Source organism: Hylobates moloch, unplaced genomic scaffold (genome assembly GCF_009828535.3).
Source record: "Hylobates moloch isolate HMO894 unplaced genomic scaffold, HMol_V3 SCAFFOLD_2, whole genome shotgun sequence".
In the NCBI taxonomy this organism is placed as follows: Eukaryota; Metazoa; Chordata; class Mammalia; order Primates; family Hylobatidae; genus Hylobates; species Hylobates moloch.
The window spans coordinates 106,630,722-106,657,169 of record NW_026652277.1 but is presented as its reverse complement, the minus strand read 5'-3'; the positions used below and the strand labels follow the sequence as shown (position 1 = coordinate 106,657,169).

At 39.4% G+C, this 26,448-nt stretch overlaps 1 protein-coding gene across 3 annotated transcripts in view; it reads left to right on the top strand.

The window, feature by feature from the left end:
• RNGTT (RNA guanylyltransferase and 5'-phosphatase) overlaps window positions 1-26,448 on the top strand; it is a 362,779-nt gene that overhangs the window by 5,379 nt on the left and 330,952 nt on the right. For all 3 annotated transcript variants that reach the window (XM_032155038.2, XM_032155029.2, XM_032155048.2), the window contains exon 2: window positions 14,936-15,045. In XM_032155038.2, coding sequence (XP_032010929.1) covers window positions 14,936-15,045 — 110 coding nt within the window. The remainder of the gene's footprint in view (window positions 1-14,935; window positions 15,046-26,448) is intronic.

The window sequence follows — 26,448 nt, the reverse complement described above, 5'->3', positions numbered from 1 at the left end:
CTTTTGGGTTCTTGGTCACGAACTCTGCCTAAGTCAATGTCTAGAAGAGTTTTTTCCGATGTTATCTTCTAGAATTTTTATGGTTTCCAATTTTACTTAGGTTTGAGTTGATTCATCTCCAGTTGACTTTGCATAAGGTGAGAGATGAGGATCCAGTTTCATTCTTCTACACATAGCTTGTTAGTTATCCCAGGACCATTTGTTGAATAGGGTGTCCTTTCCCCACTTTATGTTTTTGTTTGCTTTGTCGAAGATCAGTTGGCTGTAAGTGTTTGGCTTTCTTTCTGGGTTCTCTATTCTGTTCCATGGGTCTGTGTGCCTATTTTTATACCAGTACTATGCTGTTTTGGTTACTATAGTCTTGTAGTATAATTTGAAGTTGGGTAATGTGATGCCTCTACATTTGTTCTTTTTTGTTTGCTTACTTTGGCTATTTGGGCTCTTTTTTGGTTCATTGTGAATTTTAGGATTGCTTTTTCTGGTTCTGTGAAGAATGATGATGGTACTTTGATGGGAATTGCATTGAATCTATAGATTGCTTTTGGCAGTATGATCATTTTCATGGTATTGATTATACCCATCCATGAGCATGGGATGTGTTTCCATTTGTTTGTGTCATCTGTGATTTCTTTCAGTAGTGTTTGGTAGTTTTTGTTGTAGAGATCTTTCACCTCCTTGGTTAGGTATATTCCTAAGTATTCTATTATTATTTTTTTTTTATGCAGCTGTTGTAAAAGAGATTGAGTTCTTGATTTGATTCTCAGCTTGGCCATTGTTGGTGCATAGCAGTGCTACTGATTTGTGTACATTGATTTTGTATCCTGAAACTTTAAAGAATTCATTTGTCAGATTTGGGAGCTTTTTGGATGAGTCTTTAGGGTTTCCTATGTATACAGTCATATCATCGGTGAACAGTGACAGTGTGACTTCCTCTTTACCAATTTGGATGCCCTTTCTTTCTTTCTCTTGCCTGATTGCTCTGGTGAGGACTTCTAGTACTATGTTAAATAGAAGTGGTGAAAGTAGCATCCTTGTCTTGTTCCAGTTCCCAGGGGGAGAGCTTTCAACTTTTCCCCATTCAGTATAGTGTTGGTCATGTGTTTGTCATAGATGCCTTTTATTACGTTGAGGTATGGCTCTATTACCTTGAGGTACGTCCCTTCTGTGCCAGTTTTGCTGAAGGTTTTAATCATGAAGGGATACTGGATTTTGTCAAATACTTTTTCTGTATCTATTGAGATGATCATGTGATTTTTGTTTTTAATTCTGTTTGTGGGACATATCACATTTATTTTTATTTTATTTAGTGATTTTTGAGACAGAGTCTTGCTCTGTCACCCAGTCTGGAGTGCAGTGGCACCAACTCAGCTCATTGCAACCTCCGCCTCCTGGGTTTAAGTGATTCTCTTGCCTCAGCCTCCTGAGTAGCTGGGACTACCTGCCACCACGTCTGGCTAATTTTTGTATTTTTAATAGAAGCGGGGTTTCACCATGTTGGCCAGGCTGGTCTTGAACTCCTGACCTCAAATGATTCACCCACCTTGGCCTCCCGAAGTGCTGGGATTACAGGCATGAGCCACCACGCCCGGCCAACATTTATTGACTTGTGTATGGTAAACCATCTCTGCATCTCTAGTAAGAAACTCACTTGATCATGGTGTATTACCATTTTGATATGCTTTTGGATTCAGTTAGCTGGCATTTTGTTGAGGATTTTTGCATCTATGTTCATCAGGGATATTGGTCTCTAGTTTTCTTTATTGTTATATCCTTTCCTGGTTTTGGTATTAGGGTGATACTGGCTTCATAGAATGATTTAGGGAAGATTCCCTTTCTCTGTCTTTTGGAATAGTTTCAGTAAGATTTATAGCAATTCTTCTTTGACTGTGGTAGAATTCAGCTGTGAATCCATCTGGTCCTGGACTTAAAATTTTTAAATTTTAATTTAATTAATTTATTTTTGTTTTCTTGGACATTTTTCTTGGCGATTTTTTTTATTACTGTTTCAGTCTCACTACTTGTTATTAGTCTGTTCAGAGTTTCTATTTCTTCCTGATTTAATCTAGGAGGGTTGTATATTTCCAGGAATTTATCCATCTCCTCTAGATTTTCTAGTTTGTGCATATAAACTGTTCATAGTACTACTGAATGATCTTTTATATTTTTGTGGTATCAGTTGTAATATCTCCTATTTTGTTTCTAATTTGAATTTACTTGAATTTTCTTCTTTTCTTGGTTAATCTTGCTAATGGTCTATCAATTGTGTTTATATTTTTAAAGAACCAGAATTTTTTTTTTTTTTTTTTTTTTTTTTGAGACAGAGTCTCGCTTTGTCACCCAGGCTAGAGTGCAGTGATGCCATCTTGGCTCACTGCAACCTCTGCCTCCCAGGTTCAAGTGATTCTCCTGCCTCAGCCTCCCAAGTAGCTGGGACTACAGGTGGCCCACCACCACACCCGGCTAATTTTTTTGTATTTTTAGTAGAGATGGGATTTCACCATGTTGGTCAGGCTCAAACTCCTGACCTCAAATGATCTGCCTGCCTTGGCCTTCCAAAGTGCTGGGATTACAGACGTGAGCCACTGCACTGCACGCAGAACCAGTGTTTTGTTTCATTACTCTTTTGTGTATATTTGGTATTTTTTGTTTGTTACAGTTTAGTTCTGCTCTGATGTTTGTTACTTCTTTTCTTCTGCTGAGTTTGGGTTCAGTTTATTCTTGTTTCTCTAGTTCCTTGAAGTGTGACCTTAGATTTTCTGTTTGTGCTCCTTCAGATGTTTTGGTGTAGGTTTTTTTTTTTTTTTTTTGAGACGAGTCTCACTCTGTTGCCCGGGCTGGAGTGCTGTGGTATGATCTCAGCTCACTGCAACCTCTGCCTCTTCGGTTCAAGCAATTCTGCTGCCTCAGCCTCCTGAGCAGCTAGGATTACAGGTGCCCGTCACCATGCCTGGCTAATTTTTTGTATTTTTAGTAGAGACAGGATTTCACCATGTTGGCCAGGCTAGTCTCAAACTCCTGACCTTGTGATTTGCCCGCCTTGGCTTCCCAAAGTGCTAGGATTACAGGCATGAGCCACTGCGCCTGGCGATGTTGGTATTTAATGCTATGAACTTTCCTCTTAGCACTGCTTTTGCTGTGTCTCAGAGGTTTTGATAGATTGTGTCACTGTTATCATTCAGTTCAAAAACTTTTTAAATTTCCATCTTTATTTCATTGTTGACCCAAAGATTATTCAAGAGCAGAAATTTTAATTTCCATGTATTTGTATAGTTTTAATTTTTATTTATTTTATTTATTTATTTTTTCTGAGATGGAGTCTTGCTCTGTTGCCCAGGCTGGAATGCAATGGCACGATCTCAGCTCATTGCAACCTCTGCCTCCCAGGTTCAAACAATTCTCCTGCCTCAGCCTTCCTAGTAGCTGGGATTACAGGCACGTGCCACCATGCCTGGCTAATTTTTGTATTTTTAGTAGAGGCATGGTTTTATCATGTTGGCCAGGCTGGTCTCGAACTCCTGACCTCAGGTGATCCACCTGCCTCGGCTTCCTAAAGTGTTGGAATTACAGGCATGAGCCACCACGCCTGGTCCTGTATTTGTATAGTTTTGAGGGTTCCTTTGGAGTTAATTTTCAGTTTTATTCCACTGTGGTATGAGAGGATACTAGATAGAATTTCAATTATCTTAAATTTATTGAGACTAAATATCTGTTAAGTCCATTTGTTCTAGGGTATATTTAAGTCTATTCTTTTTTTGTTGACTTTCTGTCTTGATGACCTGTCTAGTACTGTCAGTGGAGTATTGAAGTCCCTCACTATTGTTGTGTTGCTGTGTATTTCATTTCTTAGGTCTCTAGTAGTAATTGTTTTACAAATTTTGGAGCTCCAGGGTTAGGCGCATATATAGGATTGTGATATTTTCCTGTTGGACGAATCCTTTTATTCATTATATAATGTCCTTCTCTGTCTTTTTGAACTGTTATTCCTTTAAAGTTTGTTTTATCTGATATAAGAATAGCTATTCCTGCCCGCTTTTGATTTCCATTTGCATAGAATATCTTTTTCTACCCCTTTACCTTAAGTTTATGTGAGTCCTTATGCATTAGGTGAGTCTCTTGAAGGCAGCAGATACTTGGTTTGCGGGTTGTTACCTATTCTGCCATTCTGTGTCTTTTAAAAGGAGCATTTGGGCCATTTATATTCAATGTTAATACAGTATTGAGATGTAAGGTACTGTTCTAGTCATAATGCTAGTTGTTGCCTAAATACCTTTTTTTTTTAAAAAAAATTCTGTTATTGTTTTATAGGCCCTGTGAAATTTATGCTTTAAGGAGGTTCTATTTTGGTGTATTTTGAGGTTTCATTTCAAGGTTTAGAACTCCTTTTAGCATTTCTTGTAGTGTGTTTTTCATTTCTTTTAGTGGCCAATTCTCTCAGCATTTGTTTATCTGAAAAAGACTATCTCTCCTTCGTTTATGAAGACTAGTTTTGCTGAATACAAAATTCTTGGCTGACAGTTATTTTGTTTCAGGAAACTAAAGAGAGGACCCCAATACTTTCTGGCTTGTAAGGTTTCTGCTGAGAAATCAGCTGTTAATCTGTTAGGTTTTCCCTTATAGGTTATCTGAGGCTATTGTCTCACAGCTCTTAAGTTTCTGTCCTTCATCTTGACTTTAGATAACCTGATAACTATGTGCCTAGATAATGATCTTTTTGTGATGAATTTCCTAGGTGTTTTTTGAACTTCTTATATTTGGGTGTCTAGATCTCTAGCAAGGCCAGGGAAGTTTTCCTCAATTATTTCTTCAAATAAGTTTTTCAAACTTTTATGTTTCTCTTCTTCCTCAGGAACACCAGTTATTCTTAGGGTTGGCTGTTTAACATAATCCCACATTTCTTGGAGGCTTTGTTCATTTTAAAAAATTTTTTTCTTTGTTTTTGTCTGATTGGGTTAATTTGAAAGCTTTGTCTTCGAGCTCTGAAGTACTTTCTTCTACTTGTTCTAGTCTATTATTAAAATTTTCCAGTGCATTTTGTATTTCTCTAAGTGTGTCTTTCATTTCCAGAATTTGTGAATGTTTTTTCTTTATGATATCTATTTCTCTCTGGAGAATTTTTCATCCATATCTTGTATTTTTTTAAATTTATTTAAGTGGATTTTCACCTTTTTCTGGTATCGCCTTGAATAGCTGAATAATCAACCTTCTGAATTCTTCATCTGGCAATTCAGAAATTTCTTCCTGGTTTGGATCCATTGCTGGTATACATACAGCTAGTATGTACATAGACATACAGCTAGTATGATTTTTGGGGGGTTTTATAGAACCCTGTTTTGTCATATTACCAGAATCACTTTTTTGGTTCCTTCTCATTTGAGTAGACTGTTTCAGTGGAAAGGTCTGAAGCTCAAGGCCTCTGTTCAGATTCTTTTGTCCCACAGGCTGATCCCTTGATGTTGTACTCTCTCCCTTCCTCTAGAGATGGGGCTTGGGGCTTCCTGAGAGCTGGATTGGTGTGATTGTTATTGCTCTTCTGGTTCTAGTCACACTGTGGAGCTACCAGGCCCTAGGGCTGGTGCTGAAGAATGTCTGCAGAGTCCTGTGATGTAATCCATTTTCAGGTGTCCCAGCCACTGATACCAGCACCTGCTCTGGTAGGGGTGGCAGGGCAGTAAGTAGACTCTGTGAGAGTCCTTGGTTGTAGATATATTTAATGTGCCGGCTTTCTCGAATGCTGGTTATGCTAGTAGTGAAGTTGTCATGTGGACAGACTCAGGGCCTCTGGTTAGCCAGGATGTTGCAGGCAGTGGTATATAAGCCGTTATTTTATCTTTCCTGGGAGCAGGATTATTTTGTCATGAGTTGCTGTAATGGCCTGAGTTAGTTGGCTTTCAGCCAGGAGGTGGTGCTTTCAAGAGAGCACTAGCTGTGGTGCTAGTTGGGGGATCTAAGTTTGTCTTAAGTTGGCCAGGGTAAGTATTCTGGTTTCTCAGGCAATGGGTGGGGCATAAAGCTCCCAAGAATTTCTGTCTTTTGTGTTCAGCAACCAGGGCAGGTAGAGAAATGCCATCAGGAAGGGGAAGGGTTAGGTGGATATGGGCTCAGATTCTCCTTGGGTGGGGCTTGCTGTAGCCACTGTAGGGGATGGGGGGTGGTTCTTGGGCCAATAGGGTTATGTTCCAGAGAGGATTATGGCTGCCTCTGCTGTGTCATATAGTTCGCCAGGGAAGTGGGGGATAGCTGGTAATGAAAGGCTTCACCCAGCTCCCATGCAGTTGGTGAGGCTGGTCTTACTTCTGTGGTGCACCCCCTCACTCCTCAGACCTTGCCCCTGAATGTAAGTTTCCCCACTGAGAAAGCGAGCATGGCTTTCAGGCCCTGCCCCTCCCTGTCTGCCTCCCTGTCTGCCCACTGGGCAGCTTTTGTGCTCATATCTGCAGCAGTTCCCATTCATTCCCTGGATTCTGCTTAAGAAAATTCATGCCCAGTCAAAATTATTGTGAGTTTCATTTGGAAGCTTTTTTCCCCCATGACCCTCCGTAATTCTGCTGTCTGCTTTCCCCAAGGGCCCCTGTGAGATGTAGTCAGGAATGGCTTCCCTGGGCTTGAGCTGGAGACTGGGAGTGCCTACAAGGCTCTTCCTGCTGCTGCTTCTACTTTTATATTTCAGTCGGCTCTCTAAATCCATTTCAGCTGTAGGTAAGGTTAAATCCTTCTCCTGTGATCTGGATTTTCAGATTCCCCAATGGGGAATGTGTGTTCAGAGGCAGGTTTTTTCCCCCCTCTCACACTTTGGGAGCTCATGGTTTTTCACCTGTCTCATGGAATTTGCAGTGCTGTGTGGCTTCTTTCAACGGTTCTGTTTGGCTGTGGCAAGTTCTTGAAATCAGACAGCAATGAAGTTTGCTGCATAGATTGACTCTTCCCTTCATTGAAAGATTTCTCTGTAGGATTTTAGCCATGGTAGAACTTTCTTTAGCCATAGTAGAACTTTCTTCAGGGTTGGAGTCAATTCTCCCCAACCCTGCTGCTGCTTTATCAATTAAGTTTATGTAATATTCTAAATCCTTTGTCGTCACTTCAGCAATATTCACATCTTCACTGGGGCCAGATTCCATATCAGGAAACCACTTTGCTCATTTGTAAGAAGCAACTCCTCATCTGTTAAAGTTTTATCATGAGATTGTAGCAATTTGGTCATATCTTCAGGCTCCACTTTAAAAAATGTTTGTATTGGCCAGGTGTGGTGGCTCACACCTGTAATCCTAGCACTTTGGGAGGCCGACACAGGCGCATCACCTGAGGTCAGGAGTTCAAAACCAGCCTGGCCAACATGGTGAAACTGCATCTCTACTAAAAGTATAAAAATTAGCTCGGCATGGTGGCAGGCACTTGTAAACCCAGCTACTCATGAGGCTGAGGTAGGAGAATCACTTGAACCTGGGACATGGAGATTGCAGTGAGCCGAGGTCACGCCACTGTATTTCAGCCTGGGTGACAGAGTAAGACTCCGTCTCAAAAAAAAAAACCAAAAACAGTTATTTATTTATATTTTTTTGAGACAGCATCTCACTGTGTCCTCCAGGCTGGAATGCAATGGCATGATCATGGCTCACTGCAGCCTTGAACTCCTGGGTTCAAGCGATTCTCCCATCTCCACCTCCTGAGTAGCTGGGACTGCAGGTGTGTGCTACTATGCCTGGCTAACTTTCAGGCTCCACTTCTAATTCTGGTTCTTTTGCTATTTCCACTACATCTGCAGTTACTTATTCCATTGAAGTCTTGAACCTCAAAGTCATCCATGAGGGTTATAATAAACATTTCAAATTCTGTTGTTGATATTTTGACTTTCTCCTATGAATCATGAATATTCTTAATGGCTTCTAGAATGGTGAATCCTTTCCAGAAAGTTTCTGATTTATTTTGCCCAGATCCATCAGAGGAATTGCTGTATATGGCAGTTATAACCTTATGAAATGTATTTCTTAAATAATAAGACCTTTTTTAGGGAACCCACTCTGTAAAGAGAAACAAAAATAATATAGGACTTGAAAATTGAAACTATCCCTTGATCCATGGGCTGCTGTGTTAGTAGGCATGGAACCAACATTAATCTCCCTGTACATTTCCATCAGAGCTCTTGGGTGCGTAGGTGCATAGTCAGTGAGCAGTAATATTTTGGAAGGAATCTTTTTTTCTGAGCAGTAAGTCTCAACAGTGGGCTTCAAAAAATTCAGCAAAACATTCTGTAAACAGATGGGATGTCATCCAGGCTTTTGTTGGTCATTGATAGAGCACAGATAGAGTAGACTTAGCATAATTCTTAAGGGCCCTAGTATTTTCAGAATGGTAAACGAGCACTGGCTTCAACTTAAAGTTATCAGCTCCTAACAAGAAAGTCAGCCTGTCCTTGGAAGCTTTGAATCTAGGCATTGATTTCTCTCTAGCTATGAAAGTCCTAGATAGCATTTTCTTCTAATAGAAGGCTGTTTTGTCTACACTGAAATCCTGTTGTTTAGTGGAGCCATGGTCATCAATTATCTTAGCTATATCTTCTGGATAATTTGCTGCAGCTTCCATAACAGCACTTTACCTTGTACCTTTATGTTAGAGAGGTGGCTTCTTTTCTTAAACCTTATGAATCAACCTCTGCTAGCTTCACATTTTTCTTCTGCAGCTTCCTTACCTCTCTCAGCCTTCATAGAATTGAAGGGAGTTGTTGCCTTGGTCAAGATTAGGCTTTGGCTTAAATGGAAATGTGGCTGGTTTGATCTATTCAGACCACTGAAATTTTCTCCATATCAACAATAAGACTATTTCGCTTTTGGCCAGGCATGGTGGCTCACGTCTGTAATTCCAGCACTTTGGGAGGCCGAGGCAGGTGGATCACGAGGTCAGGAGTTTGAGACCAGCCTGGCCAATATGGTGAAACCCCGTCTCTACTAAAAATACAAAAAAATTAGCCGGGCATGGTGGCACTCACCTGTAGTCCCAGCTACTCGAGGGGCTGAGGCAGGAGAATCGCTTGAACCTGGGAGGTGGACAGAAGTTGTAGTGAGCCGAGGTGCGCTAACTGACTCCAGCCTGGGTGACAGAGCGAGACTCTGTCTCAAAAAAAAAAAAAAAAGACTGATTATTTCGCTTTCTTATCATTTGTGTGTTCACTGCAGTAGCACTTGTAACATCCTCCAAGAGCTTTTCATTTTCATTCACAACTTGGCTAACTGGTGCAAGAAGCCTAGCTTTTGGCATATCTGGGCTTTCAATATACGTTCTTCACTGAACTTAATCATTTCTAGTTTTTGATTTAAATGAGAGACATATGATTCTTCATTTCACTTGAACACTTAGAGGCTATTGTAGGGTTATTAATTGGCCTAATTTCAACATTATTGTGTCTCAGGAAATAGGGAGGCTCCAGGAGAGGGAGGGAGATGGAGGAATGGCTGCTCAGTGGATTAGTGAGAACACATACAGCATTTATTTATTAAGTTTGCCATCTTATGGGTGGTGTTCATGGCACTCCAAAACAATTACAGCTGTAACATCAAAGATCACTGATCATAGATCACTGTAACAAATATAATGATAATAACAAAGCTTGAACTATTGTGGAAATTACCAAAATGTGGCACAGACACAAAACGAGCACATACTGTTGGATAAATTACGCTGATAGACTTGATAGACAAAAGGTTGCCACAGACCTTCAATTTATTAAAAAATGCAGTATCTGTGAAGTGCAGTAAAGCAAAGTATGCCTGTAATACTAGTTTCTCTCATAAACAACTGCCCAAAACTCAGGAGTTCCAATCAAACTGTATTTCTTGCTCATATCAGAATGTGTTGTATCAGGCAAATTTCCCAGGCTACTCTTCTCTGATTAGCAACTTGCTAGACTCTTTCCATCTTTGATGCTGTCATCTTAAACATGTGACTTCTAAAGTTGCCATGAAAGGGGAGGAGCAGGCATGGGTGATTTCTCAGGGAGTTTTATGGCCAGGCTTGGTAGTCGTATAGCTAACTTCGGCCCATATCCCATTGGCCAGAATCCAGATACATGTCCCTCATTCAACTACAAGAGAAACTGAGAAAGCTAGTCTTTCATTGTGATTGGAAGAAGAAAGTAAATTGAATATGATGAACAGATAGTGTCATTTCTACCATGGCAATAGATAAAAATTCTCCCAGGCAGAGACCATAGAAAGAGTAGGGAAGGTCCACGTGGAACCCATAGAAACCTGACATTTAGAAGTTGGTTAAAGAAAAAAGAGGGTACAAAGGAGTTGAGGATGAATAGCTAGAAATTGATGGAGGTGTTAGGTGGGTGATTGAAACTAACAGGAGTTTGGGTGTCATGGAAGGCAGGAGAGTTTTTCAAGATGGAAGAAGTTGTCAGATACGTGTAATGCTGCTGAAATGTTAAGATACCAGAAAAGTTGGTAAAATCTGTTGGTGACTGTGACAAATATTTTCAGTGGGAATGTGGAATCAGAAGCCAGATTGGAGTGGATTAATGACCTACTTGGTTGTAAGTCTCTTAGAGAGTTGTAGTGGATTGCTGAGGAATATGTGTAGATGGCTCTGAGACCTGTCTAATAGGCTAATTGCTACCTTTCCTACCTTTCGGATAGAGTGGCCAAAAGAGTGGGGATAGAGTGGCCAAAAGGAATGGTCAGAAGTGACTTGAGAATGGCCAGCTGACTTGAGGAGGAGGCAGGGGTTGGAACATGGAAGATGTAGGACTATCTTTATCAACCCGTCTACCAAGGCCATGGATGGACCTTAGTCATATCAGCAGATGCTGCTGGGATGGAAACTAACAATGCCCAAAGACCAGATGCAATACAGTTCAGTTTACTGGAAGCAAGAGAGGAAAAAGATGGTGTACAAAATAGCAGTTGCCCCCCTTTCCCCCAATGCTAGGGTCTCTACCTTTGAGGAATGTGGTCACATTCAGGAGAAGAATCCTGATTTGACTGTGCACTATCTTGAATGGGAGCTCAAAAGCTAAATTATGCACAGTTATAGAGAAGTAAAGTCTACACTCTTGCTCACACATGTATACATAAATGAATTGGAGGTAATGAAGTAAAGATAGGAGTATGCGTATTAAACTTTTTTTTTTTTTCTTGAGACGGAGTCTCGCTCTGTCGCCCAGGCTGGAGTGCAGTGGCGCAATCTCGGCTTACTGCAAGCTCCACCTCCTGGGTTCACGCCATTCTCCTGCCTCAGCCTCTCCGAGTAGCTGGGACTACAGGCGCCCGCCACCATGCCTGGCTAGTTTTTTTGTATTTTTAGTAGAGACGGGGTTTCACCGTGGTCTTGATCTCCTGACCTCGTGATCCGCCCGCCTTGGCCTTCCAAAGTGCTGGGATTACAAGCGTGAGCCACCGTGCCCAGCTGTGTATTAAACTTTTTGAAAAGTTTGGTTATGAAGAGGAGTAAAAATGAAGCATAAGTTGGGGAATAAGGGAGAGTTTAGGGCTTGTTTAAATGCCGATGGGAATGAGCCAGCAGATGTCTGAGATGCTGAAGATGTTGGGGGTGGGGGTTGGGAGAGGAAGAAAGGATTGATTGGTGGCCCTTGAAAGGCAAGATGGTAAGGAAATCCCGAGCAGAAGGGAGGATTTTTAATGGGAGGAGGAGTATGGGCTCAGATACAGAAAGGTTTATAGATTAACTGCAAAGGCAAGGCAAGTTTCTGCCTAATGGTGGAGAGGCATTGTTGAATAGCAGTTTCATTCATGGACTCTACATCTGTAGTCTTCATTTAAATCACTGTTTTTACCATTTATTAGTGGTGTGACATGCGGCAAGTTACTTAATCGCTCTTGCTTTGTTCTCCTCATCTGTAAAATTAGGAATAATAACAATACTTATTGTTAGGAGTAAATGAATGAATTATGTACAATATTTTAAACAGTGTCTGGCATGTGGTAAACATACACAATTAGCTTTAATTATCATGGCTTCTTTTTTTTTTCTTTTCAGTGAAGTCTAACTTAAAGTTATCAGTTGAAAAGGGGATGTTTTAGGAATGAGGAAAAGATGTAAAATATTTATCATAAAGGAGAGCTAGTGGTGTGTGGTAGGATTGCCTTTGATATTGGTGATTATGAAGTATATTGTCACCCATCTTTCGTGCTGTGAGATTTGCTCTAGGAGGCCTCAGCTACATATTTGTAGGCACAAAGAAGTCAGGTGGTCATTGAGGTCTGGATTTTTCTCAGGTGAGTGTGACTGGGTAATGGGGGCAGAGGAAGGAGGTTAAGGGTATTTACAGGGGACTAATTATGTTGATCCACTGTGGGCTCTGATGTTGGATAAGAAGGAAAGGGAACCCTGAAAGAGCTGATGGAAATAGAATTGGACTTCTGAGACAGTAGTAAGAGGGAGAGAAAGTCTGATGGGATGAATCTTCTTATTTATTTATTTATTATGTTTATTGCTTATGGTTTATATTTTCCTAATAGAATATAAACACTATGAGGGCAGGGCTTTTCTGTTTTTTGTTTGTTTGTTTGTTTTTTCCTTTTCACTAATGTAATCCATGTGCCTAGAACAATGCCTGGTACATAGTAGATACCCACTATATATCTGTTAAACTAAATGAAGTAAAAGAAACCTAAATCAGATGATGGTGGAGCTGGTGAGAAGTGGTCAGATTCTGGATGTATTTTGAAGGTGGAGCTACAGGATTTGCTGATGGATTGGATGTTGGGTGTGAGAAAAGGAGAATAGTCAAGGATAACCTAAAAGGTTTTGGTCTTGAGCTGCTAAAAGAATGATGTTACTATTTGCTGAGATAGGGAAGACCATGAAGGGAGCAGGTTTTAGAGTTTGAATATTAAGAGATGAGATTTGGATATCAAATCTGAGACATCTGTTAGACATAAGTAGAGGCTCAGTAGACAGTTGATATCCATCTAGAGTTAAGGGAGCGATTTGAACTGGAAATATAAATTTGTAACTCATTAGCACATTGATGGCATTTAAAGCCATGAGACTAGATGAGACACCAAGGGAGTGAATGAAAATATAAAAGAGGTCCAAGGATTGAGTCCTGAGACAAAACATAGAGGAGTCAGGGTGAGAGGGGGAGCCACTAAAGTAGACTGAGAAAGAGAGGCCAGAGAGCTAGAAGGAAAACCAGGAGGATATAATAGTATTCTGGAAGTCACGTGAAAGAAGTGGTTCAGGAGTTCCCTCTTTTGTCAAAAAGTGACCATTTGTTTCTTATGTTGCTGAGAGCTTAAGGTGAGAACTGAGAGTTGACCATTTGATTTAGCAATGTGGAGGTTATGGGTGACTTTGATTTTGTAGAAAACAAAATCTTAAAAAATTATTTTTTCATGAAATTTAGCTTAAAGCCTTCGGACAGATGTTAAGACTTCACTTAGGTAGATAATATTGTTTTTATTGTGTTTGAAAATGTAAGGCCAGGCTCAGTGGCTCATGCCTATAATCCCAGCATTTTGGGAGGTCGAGGTGGGCAAATTGCTTGAGCTTAGGAGTTCAAGACCATCCTGGGCAACATGGCGAAACCTCATCTCTACAAAAAATACAAAAAATTAGCTGAGTGTGGTGGTGTGCACCTGTAGTCCCAGCTACTGGGGGGCTGAGGTGGAAGGATTGCTTGAGCCCAGGAGGTTGAGGCTGCAGGGGCTGACATCACGCCACTGCACTCCAGCCTGGGCAACAGAGTGACACCCTGTCTCAAAAATAATACATATACATATATCAATTAAAATAGGTTTTAAAAAATTGGTTAGAGGTGACTTCCTCTGTGCTATACTGTCATTCAGAAAAAAAGGTCAAAAAAAGTCAGTCTTTCTAGCTGAAATAACCACTGATAGTTGTTTGAAGGATGATTTTGGTTAGCATCCTCTCAGAATGATGTCATATTCTAGCATGGTCTTTATCCTGAGATATAGAATAAAGTCTACAACCTTTTAGTATCAGGTTGGAGAAAGTTCTAACCTGATAATAAAAACCGTATAGGGCATATAATCCCAGCACTTTGGGAGGCTGAGGCGGGTGGATCGCTTGAGCCCAGGAGTTTGAGACTAGCCTGGACAACATAGTGAGACCCTGTCAACGTGCTCCCCGCAGCAAAAAAATTAGCTGGGTATGGTGGTGTGCACCTGCAGTCCCAGCTACTTGGGAGGCTTAGGCAGGAAGACTGCTTATGTTTTTAAGAGTTTTAAATTAATAACTTTTTTAATGTAGTGGTGTAGAACTTAGATAATGGAAGTTCTATTCACTGGTAATTTTTCTTTTGCTGTTATATTTGATTGTCAATTTTTATAATTTTTTTTTGTCCTTGGCTGAGGCAGGAGAATGGCGTGAACCTGGGAGGTGGAGCTTGCAGTGAGCTGAGATCGCGCCACTGCACTTCAGCCTGGGCTACAGAGCAAGACTCCGTCTCAAAAAAAAAAAAAAAAAAGATGTAGAGTAGTATCTTTTAAAAGTATAGTTTAAATTGAGAGTACTTTATGAACACTTGCATTTTTAGATTGCTTTTCCACTTAAAATGTTTTAAGAGGCCGGGTGTGGTGGCTCACGCCTGTAATTCCAGCACTTTGGGAGGCGGAGGTGGGTGGATTGCCTGAGCCCAGGAGTTTGAGACCAGCCTGGGCAACATGGTGAAACCCTGTCTCTACTAAAAACACAAAAAATAGCTGGGCTTGGTGGTACACACGTGTAATCCTAGCTACTTGGGAGACTGAGGCAAGATAATTGCTTGAACTCGGGAGGCAGAGGTTTCAGTGAGCCGAGATTGCAGCACTGCACTCTATCCTGGGGGACAGAGTGACGCTTGGTCTCAAAAGAAAAAAAAAAAAAATTTTAAGAAGGCGATATTTGAGAATTGTTATAGAATTTTAATCTGAAACATTTCCTTTTATGGAAATTATTACCTATCTTTGTTGTTTAGGAAGATTCTTACCTCTGAAGACAATGTTAGGACCAAGATATGATAGTCAAGTTGCTGAAGAAAATCGGTTCCATCCCAGCATGCTCTCAAATTACCTAAAGAGCCTAAAGGTAAGAAACAAAACTTATTTTTGTCACTGATTTAATATACTTTGTTCACTCTTGTTCTTCAGGTGGCTTTTAAAAAAAATCTTATTATTTTAAAATAATTAATAGACTCAAGGGAAGTTGCAGTAATTGTACATAGAATTCTGTGAACCCTTCTCCCAGCTTCTCACAATGGTGTCATTTTATATAATTGTAGTACAATATCACAAGCAGGAAATTGACATTGATACAGTACTGTTAACTGCAGATCTTATTTACTTTTTATATGCATTTGTGTGTGTGTGTGTTCTGTACAGTTTGATCTCATGTGTAAATTCATGGTAGTGATTATAGAACTGCTGCATCTCCACAGAGGAATTCCCTCATGCTACCTCTTTATAGTGAGACTCTCTCCTCACCCCTGTCCCTCTACTCTGGCAGCTGCTAATCTGTTCTCCATGTGTAGTTTTTCCATTTAAGAGAATGCCCACCTGACGTCCCAGCCCCCAGCAAAACTTACTATAGCCTCCACTAAAAACCACACCCTAAGCTACCAAGGAAACTGACTGTTTACAGCTGAAGAAACCATACAGAGACTACACTACTGCATGCATCCAGAATCATAACCAAAGTGCTTTACCCAACCAACACCACAGATATAGCTTCAGGAAAAAGTCCTTCCCTCCAAAAGCTAATTTCAAAAATTGGGACTGGGGCTGGGCGCCGTGGCTCATGCCTATAATCCCAACACTTTGGGATGCTAAATCAAATGGTGGCTCACTTGAGGGTAAGTGTTTAAGACCAGCCTGGCCAACATGGCAAAAACCTGTCTCTCCTGAAAATACAAAAATTAGCCAGGCATTGTGGTATGTGCTTGTAATTCCAGCATACTCAGGAGGCTGAGGCACAAGAATCGCTTGAACCTGGGAAGCAGAGGTTGCAGTGAGCCAAGATCACATACCAGTGCACTCCAACCCGGGCAACAGAGCGAGACTCTGTCTCAAAAAAAAAAAAAGAAAAAAAAAAAAAAGAAAAACTGGGGCTGGGGTGGTGGCTCATGCCTATAATCCCAGCACTTTGGGAGACTGAGGCAGGAGGATCACTTGAGGCCAGGAGTTTGAGACCAGTGTGGGCAGCATAGGGAGACCCTGTCTCTACAAAAAATTAAAAAAAAAAAAAAAATTAGTCGGGCATAGTAGTGTGTGCCTGTAGTCCCAGCTACTTGGGAGGCTGAGGTGGGAGGATCACTTGAACCCAGGAGGTTGAGGCTGTAGTGAGCCATGATTACCCACTGTGGCCTGGGTGATAGTGTGACCATGTCTCAAAAAAAAGGAGAAGTGAGTGTTACACCAGATGTGCAGATAGCGATGTAAGGACATGGCAAACATGAAGGAGCAAGAAATATGCCACCTCCAAAGGAACACAGTAATCCTTCAGCAGCAGATGAAAAATTCATAATCCTTCAGCAGCATAATAAAAAAAATTCATGAAATGGTGGACAGATAATTCAAAATTTTGATACTAAGGAAGCTCTGTGTAAGAAAGAAGAGAATACTGAAAAACAATACAGAATACTGAAAAGCAATACAAATCAGAAAAACAATTCAGGGTATGAATAAGAAGTTTACCAGAGATAGATATCAGAAATTCAAACAAATTCAGGAAATGAAGAATTCATTGAATGAAATAGAAAATAGATCAAAAGCTTCAATAATAGACTAGATCAAGCAGAAGAAAGAATCTCAGAACTTGAAGACAGGTGTTTGGAAATAACCCAGTAAGACAAAAATAAAGATAAAAGGCTGAAAAAGAATGAGCAAAGCCTTCTTGAGATATAGGACACCAGAAAGTGACCAAATATTCAAATTTTTGGTGTTCCAGAAGATGAAGAGAAAACAAAAGGGTTAGAAAACCTATTTAATGAAATAATAGATGAAAACTTTCTAAGTTTAACAAGAGGTTTAGACATCCAGGAGGATCAAAGATCCCCCAAAAGGTAATATCTAAAAAGGTCTTCTCCACAGCACATTATAGTCAAACTGTTAAAAGTCAAAGAGAAAATTCAAAAAACATTAAGAGTGTCTAGTCATTTGTAAGAGAGCTCCTATTAGACTAATGGTGGACTTCACAGCAAAAACCTTATAGGCCAAGAGAGAGGAGAGAATATATTCAAAGTTCTGAAAGAAAATGCCTACCACCCAAGGATACCATACCCAGCAAAATTATTCCTTCTTCATAAATGAAGGAGAAATAAAGTCTTTCCCAGACAAGCAAAAGCTGAGGGAATTCACCACCACTGTACTGGTCCTGTAAGAAATGCTTTAGAGCATCCTGTACCTGAAATTGAAAGACTGGTAGCTATCACCATGAAAACACAAAAATCTAAATAAAAACCACTGACAGAGCAAACACGTCAACAATGAAGGGGAAAAACTCAAATGTTACCACTACACAATACCACCAAACCACAAAGATGAAACAATAAGAAAGAAAGGACAAAGAATATACAAAACAACCAGAAATAAATTAATAAAATGACAGGAATAAGCCTTCACATATTAATAATAACCTTGAATGTAAGTAGATTACACTTTCCATTTAAAAGATGTAAACTGGCCAAATGGATATAGAAACATGACCTATCTATATGCTGCCTACAAGAAACTCATCTCAACTGTAAAGACACACATAAACTGAAAGTAAAAGGATGGAAAAAGTGTTCCATGCAAATGGAAACTAAAGGTGAGCAGGAGTAGCTAAACTTATATCAGATAAAACAGATTTTAAGTCAAAAACAGTAAAAGGAGATAAAGAAGGTCATTATATAATGATAAAAGGATCAGTTTGGCAAGAGGATATAACAATTCTAAACATATATGCACTCAACATCAGAGTACCCAGATATATAAAACAAATATTATTAGATCTAAATGGAGATATAGTCTCCCGTACAAAAGTAGTTGGAGACTTCAACACCCCACTGTCATCATTAGACAGATCGTCAAGACAGAAAATTAGCAAACGTCGGATTTAAAGTGCACATTAGACTAAATGGACCTAACAGACATTTACAGAACATTTCATCCAGTAGCTACAGAATACACATTTTTCTCATGAGGAAATGGAACATTCTCTAGGATAGACCATATGTTAGGACACAAAACAAGCCTTAACAAATAAAAAAGTCAAAATCATATCACATACCTTCTTAGACCACAATGGTAGAAAAGCTAGAAGTCAATAATAAGGGACTTTGGAAATTGTACAAATACATGGAAATTAAACATGCTCCTGAGTGACCATTTGGTCAAGGAAGAAATTAAGGTGGAAATAAACCTCTTGAAACACATGAAAATTGAAACACAACATCCCAAAACCTAAGAAGTATAGCAAAAACAGTGCTAAGAAGGAAGTTTATAGCAATAAGTGCCTACATAAAAAATGTAGAAGGATTCATATAAATAATGATGCACCACAAGGAACTAGAAAAGCAAGAACAAACCAAAAATTTGTAGAAGGAAAGAAATAATAAAGATCAGAGCAGAACTAAACAAAATAGACACTAAAAAAAAAGTACAAAGAATCAACAAAATGAAAAGTTGGTATTTTTGAAAAGATAAACCAAATCAATAAATCCATTGCTAGACCAACCAAGAAAAACGAGAGAAGACCCAAGTAAACTAAATCAGAAATGAGAAAGAGAATATTACAGTTGATACCACAGAAATACAAAAGATCATCAGAGACTATTTTTTTTTTTTTTTTGATATGGAGTTTTGCTCTTGTTGCCCAGGCTGGAGTGCAATGGTGGGATCTTGGTTCACCGTAACCTCCGCTCCCAGATTCAAGTGATTCTCCTACCTCAGCCTCCTGAGTAGCTGGGATTACAGGCATGTGCCACTGCGCCTGGCTAACTTTTTGTATTTTTTAGTTGAGATGGGGTTTCTTCATGGTGGTCAGACTGGTCTCGAATTCCCGACCTCAGGTGATCTGCCCGCCTCGGCCTCCTAAAGTATTGGGATTACAAGCGTGAGCCACCGTGCCTGGCCCATCAAAGACTATTATGAACAAGTATACACTAACTGGAAAACCTGGCAGAGGTGGATAAGTTCCTAGGTATATACAACCTACGAAGATTGAATCAGGAAGAAATAGAAAAGCTGAGCAGACCAATAACAGGTAGGGAGATTTAATCAGTAATAAAACGTTTGTCAACAAAAAGTCTAGAACCGGATGCCTTCACCACCAAATTCTACTAAACTTTTAAGGAAGAACTAACACCAATCCTCAAATAATCCTCAAAAAATTGAAGAGGAGGGAATTCTAACTCATTCTGTAAAGCTAGCATTATGTTTATACCAAAACCACAACAAAAAGAGAAAACAGGCCAGTATCTCTGATGCAATGATGGTTCAGCATATGCAAATCAATAAATATGATACATTACATCAATAGATTGAAGGACAAACACCATGTGATCATCTCAATAGAGTCAGACAAAGCATTTGATAAGAATCAACATCCCTTCATGATAAAAACTCTCAACAAACTAGGCATGGGGGAACATACCTCAACATAATAAAGACCATATATGACAAGCCCACAGCTAACGTCATACTAATTAGGGAAAAGCTTTCAGCTCTTGCCCTGAGAATTAGAACAAGACAAGGATGTCCACTTATTCATCGTGGTATTGGAAGTACTGTCTAGAGCAGCTAGGCAAGAGAAAGAAATAAAAGGCATCCAAATTGGAAAAAAAGTCAAACTGTCCCTCCTTGCTGATGATATAATCTTAAATCTAGAAAAACTTAATGACTCCACCAGAAAACTCTGAGAGCTGATGAGAAATTCAGTAAAGTTGCAGGATACAGAATCAACATACAGTCTGGACAGTGGGTCACACCTTTGACCCTAGAGTGCTTTGGGAGGCTAAGGTGGGAGGATTGCTTTAGGCTAAGAGTTCAAGAACAGACTAGACCCCAAAGTGAGACCCCCATCTCTACAAAATATTTTTTAGAAACGTAAAAGTTATCCAGGCACAATGGTGTGTTCTTCTAGTTCCAGCTACACAGGAGGCTGAAGTGGGAGGATCACTTGAGCCTAGGTGTTCCAGGCAGTGGTAAGCCATGGTTGAGCCACTGCACTTCAACTTGCGCAAAGGAGTGAGACCCTGTCTTTGAAAGAAACACACAAAAAAAGAAATCAACATACAAAAATCAGTAGTGTTTCTGTATGCTGATACTGAACTAGCTGAGAAAGAAATCAAGAAGGCAATCCCATTTATAATAGCTACAAAAAGAGTAAAATACTCAGGAATAAATTTAACCAAGGAAGTGAAAGATCTCTACAAGGAAAACTAGAACAGTGATGAAAGAAATTGAATGGAACACAAACAAATAGACCTCCATGCCCGTGGATTGGAATAATTAATGTCATTAAAATGACCATACTTTCCAAAGCAATCTGCATATTCAGTGCAATCCCTGTAAAAATACCAATGACATTTTTTATAGAAATAGAAGAAACTCCTAACTTTTAAATTTTATTAAAAAAAACTTTTTTTAAAGATGGGGTTTCACTGTGTTGCCTAGGCTGGTCTTGAACTCCTGGGCTCAAGCAGTTCTCCCACCTTGGCCTCCCAAAGTGCTAGGATTACATGCATGAGACACTGTACCCCACCTGAATCCTAACATTTATATGGAACCTGAAATGAGCCTGAATAACCAAAGCAATCTTGAGCAAAAGGAACAAAGCTGTGGGCATCACACTACAGTATATTACAAGGCTATAGTAACCAAAACAGCATGGCATTGATGTAAAAACAGACTAATGGAACAGAATAGAGAATCCAGAAATAAATGCACGCATTTACAGCCAACTGATTTAGACAAAGGCACTGAGAACATACACTGGGGACAGGACACTCTTTAATAAATGGTGCTGGGAAAATTGGATATCCATATACAGAAGAATAAAACTGGACCTTTATCTCTCACCATATACAAAATCAAATCAAGATGGATTAAAGACTTTAAATGTAAGACCTGAAAGCATAAAACAGTAGTTCTGAGACGAAAACATAGGGAAAACACCATAGGACATTGGTTTAGTAACAATTTTATGGCTAAGACCTCAAAAACACAACTCAAACAACAATAGACAAATGGGATGATATGAAACCAGAAAGCTTCTGGACTGGGTGCAGTGGCTCACACCTGTAATCCCAGCACTTTGGGAGGCCAAGGTGGGAGGATTGCTTGAGGCCAGGAATTGGAGAACAGCCTGTGCAACAGAGTGAGACCTTATTTGTTGTTGGCACATACCTGTGGTCCCAGTTACTTGGGAGGCTGAGGCAGGATGACTGCTTGAGTCCAGTAGGTCAAGGCTGCAGTGATTCATATTCACACTACTGTACTCCAGCCTGGGCAACGAGTGAGACTCTGTTTCAAAAAATAAAATAAAAAAGCTTCTGCACAGCAAAGGAAAAAACAGAGTGAAATAACAACCTATTGAATAGGAGAATATATTTGCAAACTATTCTTCTGAGGGATTAGTATCCAGAATATACAAAGAACTGGAAACAACAGGAAAAAAATCCCATTAAAAAGTGGGCAAAGATGTGAATAGACATTTCTCAAAAGAGGACATACAAATGGCCAACAGATATATGAAAAAATGCTGAAAAAAAGCTCAACATTAATAATCATCAGGAAGATGCAAATCCAAACCACAATGAAATATCATCTTGCACCAGTTAGAATGGCTATTTATGACCAGGTACAGTGGCTCATGTCTGTAATCCTAGCACTGTGGGAAGCTGAGATGGATGGGAGGGTTACTTGAGGCCAGGAGTTTGAGACCAGCCTTGATAACATAACGAGACACCATCTTTAAAAAAATTCAAAAATTAGCCAGGCATGAGGTACATGCCTGCCGTCTTACCTACTCAGGAGACTGAAGTGAAGGGATCCCTTAACCCCAGAAGACTGAAGTTACAGTGGTGAGCTATGATTGTGCTACTGCACTCCAGCCTGGGTGGCAGAGGAAAACCCTGTCTCTCTCTCAAAAAAACAAAACAAAACTATTATAAAGACAAAAACCAATAGATGCTGGCAAGGATGTGGAGAAAAGAGAACTCTTATATGCTGTTGGTTGGAATGTAAGTTAGTACAGCCACCATGGAAAACAGTATGGAAATTTCTTAGAAAACTAAAAGTAGAACTGCTGTACGATCTAGCAGTTTCACTACTGAGTATTTATCCAAGGGAACAGAAATAGTTTTATCAAAGGGTGGATGAATGGATAAAGAAAATGTGGCATATATACACAATGGAATACTATGCAGCCATGGAGAAAAATGAAATCGTCATTTGCAGCACATGGGTGGAACTTGAGTTCATTATGTTAAACGAAATAAGCCAGACACGAAAGACAAATTCCACATTTTCACTCCTGTGGGAGCCAAAAAAGTTGATCTCATATCTGTAGTCCTAGAACTTGGGAGGCTGAGATGAAAGGATCACTTGAACCCAGGAGTTTGAGGTTACAGTGAGCTATGATTGTGCTACTACATTCCAGCCTGGGCAACAGAGTGAGACTCTGTCTCTTAAAAAAAAAATTGATCTCATGGAAATAAAGAGTAGAATGATAGACGATAGATACCAGAGGGTGGGAAGGGTGTGTGGGCAGGAGGAGCATGGTGAAGGGAGGTTGGTTAGTGCAAACATACAGTTAGATATAACGTATAAATTCTTATTTTTGGTAGCAGGGTAAGGTGACTGTTGTTAGCAATGATGTATTGTGTATTTCCAAGTAGCTAGAAGAGAGAATTTGAAATACTCTTAACACATAGAAATGATAAATATTCAAGGTGATGGATACTCCAGATACCCTGATTTCATCATTACACATTACATGCATTTAACAAAATATCACATATACCCCATAAATACATAAAATATAGCATATCAATTAAAGAAAGTGCAGATTGTTTCCCTTGCCTTTTTTTTTCCTGTGGAGACCCAAGGGGGAGAGAGGGAGGGAGCGGAAACTCAAGGATTAAAGTGGAGAAAGGGTGGCTTTTGGAGGAAAGTTGGGGTGCTGATAGGAGAGAAAATAAAGATGAATACCAAGCAGGAAAATTTGGGGATTGAAACAACCATCAACCTATGTGGTATAAATTGTCTTCTTTTTTTATATTAGAGTATATGCTTCCAAATGAGGTGGAAGATGTATGAATTTACTATCACTTTTTTTTAGCCTCAGTTTAAGTTGCGTTTCTAAGTGAGACTATCTTGCTGGCTGATTGTGATTCTAGGTTTTAAAGATTTTTCATACTTAAGGCCCCTGAATGCAAATCAACTTCTTCAGCTAGTGCTCAACAGAAGAAATAATGATTTTTGTTCCAATCCAGAAAGAAAAATTGGCTATAATCTGTTGGGGGAACCAGCCCCCAATATTTCAACGTAGGTTCTTTTCTATTTTCCCTAAATGTCGGCCGGTCTGAGAAATAAAAGGAAAGAGTACAAAAGAGAGAAATTTTAAAGCAGGGTGTCCAGGGGAGACACATGTTGGCAGGTTCCATGATGCCCCCTGAGCCGCAAAACCAGCAAGTTTTTATTAGCGATTTTCAAAGGGGAGGGAGTGTATGAATAGGGTGTGGGTCACAGAGATCACATGCTTCATAGGGCAATAAAAGATCACAAGGCAGAAGGTCAGGGCGAGATCACAAGCTCAGGGCAAAACTAGAATTACTAATGAAGTTCTGTGTCCCACTGTGCACACATTTTCACTGATAAACATCTTAACAGGGTTCAAGAGCAGAGAACTGGTCTGACTAGAATTCGCCAGGCTGAAATTTCCTAATCCTAGCAAGCCTGGGGGTGCTGCAGGAGACTAGGGCATGTTTCATCCCTTATCTGCAACTGCATAAGGCAAACCCTCCTAGAGCGGCCATTTTAGAGGCCTACCCCTGGGAATGCATTATTTTCCCAGGGCTGTTAATTATTAATATTCCTTACTGGGGAAAGAATTCAGCGATATTTCTCTTACCTGTTTTCAGCAATAAGGGAAATATGGCTCTGTCCTGCCTGGCTCCCAGGCAGTCAGACCCAATGGTTATCTCCCTTGTTCCCTGAACATTGCTGTTATCCTGTTCTTTTTTCAAGGTGCCCAGATTTCACATTGTTCAAACACACATGCTTCATGAAAAATTTGTACAGTTAATGCAATCATCACAGGGTCCTGAGGCCACATACATCCTCAGCTTATGAAGATGACGGGATTAAGAGATTAAAGTAAAGACAGGCATAGGAATTTTACAATTTATGTTCTTCTGCCATGGCTTCAGCTGGTCCCTCTGTTCAGAGTCCCTGACTTCCCGCAACAATGATTGACTTATTGAGATGGGATTAATTTTCCAGTAATACGCATATGGCCATGTATACTGTTCTTCATTGGTTATTTAAGGCATTTATGAGAGAATTTTGACTGTACATACTTTTTTACCCTATGTGTTAGAATTTAACTGCCCAAGATGTGATTCTTAGGCATCACATGGTACCTAAAAATCATGGTAATGATTTTTGTCTTTTAAGAAATAGACAATATGTTCACTTAGGTCAAAAATCCACAAAAAAAGGTTGGTATCATGAAGTCTCCCTTTCACTTTTGCTCTCTATCTGCCTAGTCCCTCACCACATACCACACAGGTTCCACTGTTTTTAGGTTTTTTAGTACACCTTTCAAAATTTCTTTATGTGTATGTAAGCAACAGAAAATACAGATTGCTGTGTTCTCCCCTGCACACTCAAGGTAGTACATTATATATGCTGGTCTGAACCTTGCATTTCCAACTTAATAGTATACTCTGAAGATCTTCATATATTAGCACATAGAACTTCTTGTTCTTTTTTTTTTTTCTTTACAGCTTTATGGTATTACATTAAAGTATGTACAGGTTGAGCATCCCTCATCCAAAAATATAAAATCTGAATTTTTTTAGCACCTACATGATGCCCAAAGGAAATGCTTATTGGAACATTACAGATTTTGGATTTTCATATTAGGATTGCTCAACCTGTTAGTATAATGCAAATATTGAAAAATCTGAAATCTTGAACACTTCAAGTCCCAAGCATTTCAGTTTAGGGAGTCTTCTTACTACTTTACTTGGATGGTTTCTTTATGGAACTGGAAAATGTGTGCTGACATTTTCTGAAATTTACCAGCATGGGGTCATTTTTACTGCTTTTGTGTGTCTTCATTGCATTTTCCCCCTTGCATTGCTTCTGCTTCCCTGTAATCTGCCCCATCTTCAGACTCCTTAGCTCTTGTGTAGATGAGAGATAGGTCTACCACTTTATGGTGAGCTCTTTCTTACCGGAAATGTATTTTTATTGGCATTTTCCTAAAATCTGCTGCTCCTGGATCTGCTTCTCTTTTCTTCCTTTCCATATAGCTTCTGCAGTGTTCTTAATTTTTTGGCAGAACTTAGACATTTTTTATGAGTGTGTGGATTTTATATGCCTTCGTTTTACAGAAAATGAAACTTTTTTAAAAACAATTTACCTTGTTTTTATATGATACTCAAAGAATAGGAGAGGAAAATTTCTTATTTAATTTTTTAATCTTTTTCCCCTCAAACACATGGTTTTTCAAGTGATCCTCTTGCCGTGGCCTCTCAAAGTGCCAAGATTACAGGCATGAGCCACTGTGTCTGGCCAAATTTCTCTCCCATACTACCATCTTCTTAATAAGATTGTCTCTATTTTTAACCTTGTTTCTTTTCAAAAAATGTAACTTGAGGCTTCAGTATATTTTCAGGAAATAGAAGAGTTGTTAATAACAAAGAAAGAGACATATATATAAAATATATATAATAAGATATATGTTTTATATGTATATATGTATATGTATATACGTATACATATGTGTATATGCATACGTATACATATGTATATATGCATATGTGTATATATATGCATATGTGCATATGTATATACACATCATATATATGATATAAATGGATTGTCTCATCTTATAAGCCTGGGATATAAAATGATGTAGTCAATAGATATTAACAGAGTTATTGGTGGTGGCTGCTTGGAAGGCTGGGGTGGGTGATTTATGCCCAGAGCTTGAGTTGTAGTATACTTCAGATAGATGCCATTCCTGCTCTAGCCTCTTGTCTAATAAATCACAAGTGCAGAGGTATATGCAGCAAACACTAGAGAAAACTTTAGCATTTTCTCTTTTGCATAGACTTTTGTGATGTTGGCAGTAGAATTTGTTTTGCTTATATTCCTGTTATTTCCTTAGTTTGGGAGTTAATTTATATTATCAAGTGCCTGCTTAGTTTTAGTGTCTTGAATAAGACTTTGATAAGTGATACTTTTATTATCAATTGTTCAGGGGCAAAGTACATAC